Below are 3,166 nucleotides of genomic sequence, written 5' to 3' on the forward strand. Positions count from 1 at the left end.
TCGTCGATCCGAAAGTATGCAGCGCTGATAGATGTTGTTAAAATACAGATACAGTCCGAAAGTGTATGTACTGCGCATGACTGGACTACACAGGCAAAGCTCCCCAGTGGAAAAAACAAAAACGATTTAAAATGTATGGCTCGCTGGCTCGAATGGCTCGCGCATTGGCTCGCATAACTCGCTGGCTCGCACTTTGTCACGACCCTACTGTGGTGTTGTGATTATTTACAATATTGGCAGTAGCGCCACCTATTGGCGTTAAGGTTGGAAACTTAGAGAGGAGCCATAATGATGATGAATGAATAAAGGCAGAGAACCATATGATGAGTTCTAGTGTTTGTACTTCATTTGATGTATGCGTAGTTACATGATATACTACTGACAGTACAACATTACATTGACGACGAGGAACCTTACCCTACATTGCAGAAGAGATAAAAGTAAGTCAAATCTCAGAATTTGATGAGTGAAGTCACACCACCGAGAGAGTGCGACCGCAGCCATGTTGAAGAGCACAGCCACGTTTATGAACATAGCACAGTTCAACGTGCATAGTCATGCTGATCTTCCCCGACGATGGGACAGATGGATAAGGCATTTTGAGATTGGCCTAATAGCAAATAACATAACCGATGATAATAGGAAGAAAGCACTATTATTATTTTATGGAGGCCCAGATCTCCAGGATGAAGTAGATGTTCGATTAAAACAACCTACTTCCAGGCCTAGACCTACAACTGCCGCGGCAGATGGCTCTAGTGCAGCAGTGACGTCGGCGAAAGCTGTTAGAAGAAGAAAGAACATTAAATGACATTCTACTGTTAGCACGAGCAAATGAACAAGCAGAATTACAGTCAACAGACATTGCACAAAGTACAAGTAAAGACAGTGTTAATAGACTGTATGATAAACGTAAACAGGTATCACAAAGGCCTAACAGTAAAGATATGGTGAAACAATGTACATATTGTGGTAGAGATCATGAAATAAGAAAATGTCCGGCATACGGCAAAGTTTGTAAGAAGTGTCACAAACGTAATCATTTTGCTAACGTATGTAGATCACCTGTAATGAAACAAACAAACAAGTTTACTAGACCTAAGGTTCATACTGTAATACATGACAGTAGTGAAGAATATGATACAAATTGTAGTGAAAAATGGTCATAATGAGTATGTATTTGGTATCCCAGAAAGTAAACTTCCCAGTAGTACAATTAGAGTTGATAATGAGTTTGTCAGATTCATTATAGATACGGGTGCCTCAGTTAACATTATGGCAAGTGAAGTATTTGATAACTTTAAGAAAAAGCCTATCCTTCAGAAAACACATGTTAAAATTTATGGGTTTGGTAGTGACGAACCATTGAAAACTAGAGGTGTTTGTAAGGTAACGTTCCATGCAGAAAATGAGGTAAAATGTGAGGATGATGTTTACATTGTTGATGGCAATGTTGGTAACATACTCTCATGGTGGTCGGCGGAAAAACTTAACTTGGTTAAGGTGACTTGTAACAATAATGTAATGGGTATTAGAGATACAGATATTCCTACTAATAATGCAACAAATTTTACTGATAATGATGATGGTGTACAGTTCATACACTCAAAAAAGTACCCAATTTTTGACGGGATTGGAAAATTTAAAGGGGTTGAAGTTAAACTACATGTTGATCCAACTGTAAAACCCACACAGCAAAGACACAGAAGGATTCCATTTCACATAAGAAAAGATGTAGATAAGGAGTTAAATAGATTGATGGATTTGGATATAATCGAAAATGTAGAAGGTCCAACACCCTGGGTAAGCCCAATCGTCGTTGTACCAAACGGTAATGGGTCTATAAGAATCTGTGTTGATATGAGACAGGTTAATAAGGCGATTCTCAGAGAACGTCACCCAATCCCCACATTAGATGACATAGTAAGTGACCTTAATGGTGCCACTGTGTATAGTAAATTAGATTTACGATCAGGTTACCATCAGTTACACCTCCACGAGGATTCTAGATTTCTTACTACCTTTACCACTCATTCCGGTCTATATAGATATAAAAGGTTGATCTTTGGTGTCAATGCAGCTTCAGAAATTTTCTCAGCTGAAGTAGGAAAACTGTTGTACGGGCTTAAAGGCTGTAAATATATCTCGGACGACATTGTTATTTTTGAACGAAATGAACAAGAACACGATGAAAATTTGAAAGCGTCATTAGAGCGACTACAGCAGCATGGAGTTACGCTAAACAAAGAAAAATGTGTGTTCAGAACACATGAAGTAAAATTCTATGGTCATATTTTCAACAGTAATGGCTTGGCAGTTGATCCCCGGAAAGTTGAAGATATTCAAAACGCTCCACGACCAACGAATGCAAGCGAAGTTCGATCTTTTCTCGGACTAACACAATATGTGGCGAGATTTATTCCCGATTATGCATCACTGACAACATCGCTGCGTAAATTGACGCGAAAGAATGTCTATTTCAAATGGACAGACACCCAAGAACAAGCTTTTATTAAACTTAAAACCGCCCTCATCAGCCCCACAGTGATGACATACTTCGACATTCAGAAAGACTCGCAGGTGTTAGTGGATGCAAGCCCAACAGGATTAGCCGCTATGCTCTGCCAAGATGGCAAAGTTATAGGATACGCTAGCAGATCGTTGACCGGTGTTGAACAGCGATACTCGCAAACAGAGCGGGAAATGTTAGCTGTCGTTTTCGGTGCTGAACATTTTCATTTGTATTTATATGGAGCAAGATTTCAGATAATGACTGACCATAAACCATTACTCAGCATATTCAACCATAACAAGCCACTGAGCACACAAATTGAACGCTGGAGGTTAAGATTAATGCCATATAATTACGAGTTGGAATACCGACCTGGACACGACAACCCGGCTGACTACTTAAGTCGACACCCAAACAAGACAACACAAGACACTGAAGAACAGCAAACTGTTGCGCATGTTAATTATATTGTACACAACGCAATCCTAAAGGCGATGAAACTGAGTGATATTGAGGCTGAAAGCAAAGTTGATAGCCAACTACAGAAATTGAAACAGGCAATTGAACAGAATAATCATGTGTTGTGGAACGAAGCTGAACTTCGCGAATTTAAGCAGTTAAAAGATGAGTTGACAGTAACAGACAACATCATAC

General features: G+C 39.5%; 1 protein-coding gene across 1 annotated transcript in view; it reads left to right on the plus strand.

Annotated features, from left to right (window-relative positions):
- Window positions 1–1,137: 1,137 nt before the first annotated feature.
- The window catches only part of LOC117118117 (uncharacterized protein K02A2.6-like), a 6,735-nt gene continuing 4,706 nt past the window's right edge, over window positions 1,138–3,166 (plus strand). Inside the window, exon 1 of the mRNA XM_033262621.1 lies at window positions 1,138–3,147. Coding sequence (XP_033118512.1) covers window positions 1,138–3,147 — 2,010 coding nt within the window. The remainder of the gene's footprint in view (window positions 3,148–3,166) is intronic.

This window comes from Anneissia japonica, unplaced genomic scaffold, assembly GCF_011630105.1.
Source record: "Anneissia japonica isolate Jap-2015-1 unplaced genomic scaffold, ASM1163010v1 scaffold2893_len205907_cov107, whole genome shotgun sequence".
NCBI lineage: Eukaryota > Metazoa > Echinodermata > Crinoidea > Comatulida > Comatulidae > Anneissia > Anneissia japonica.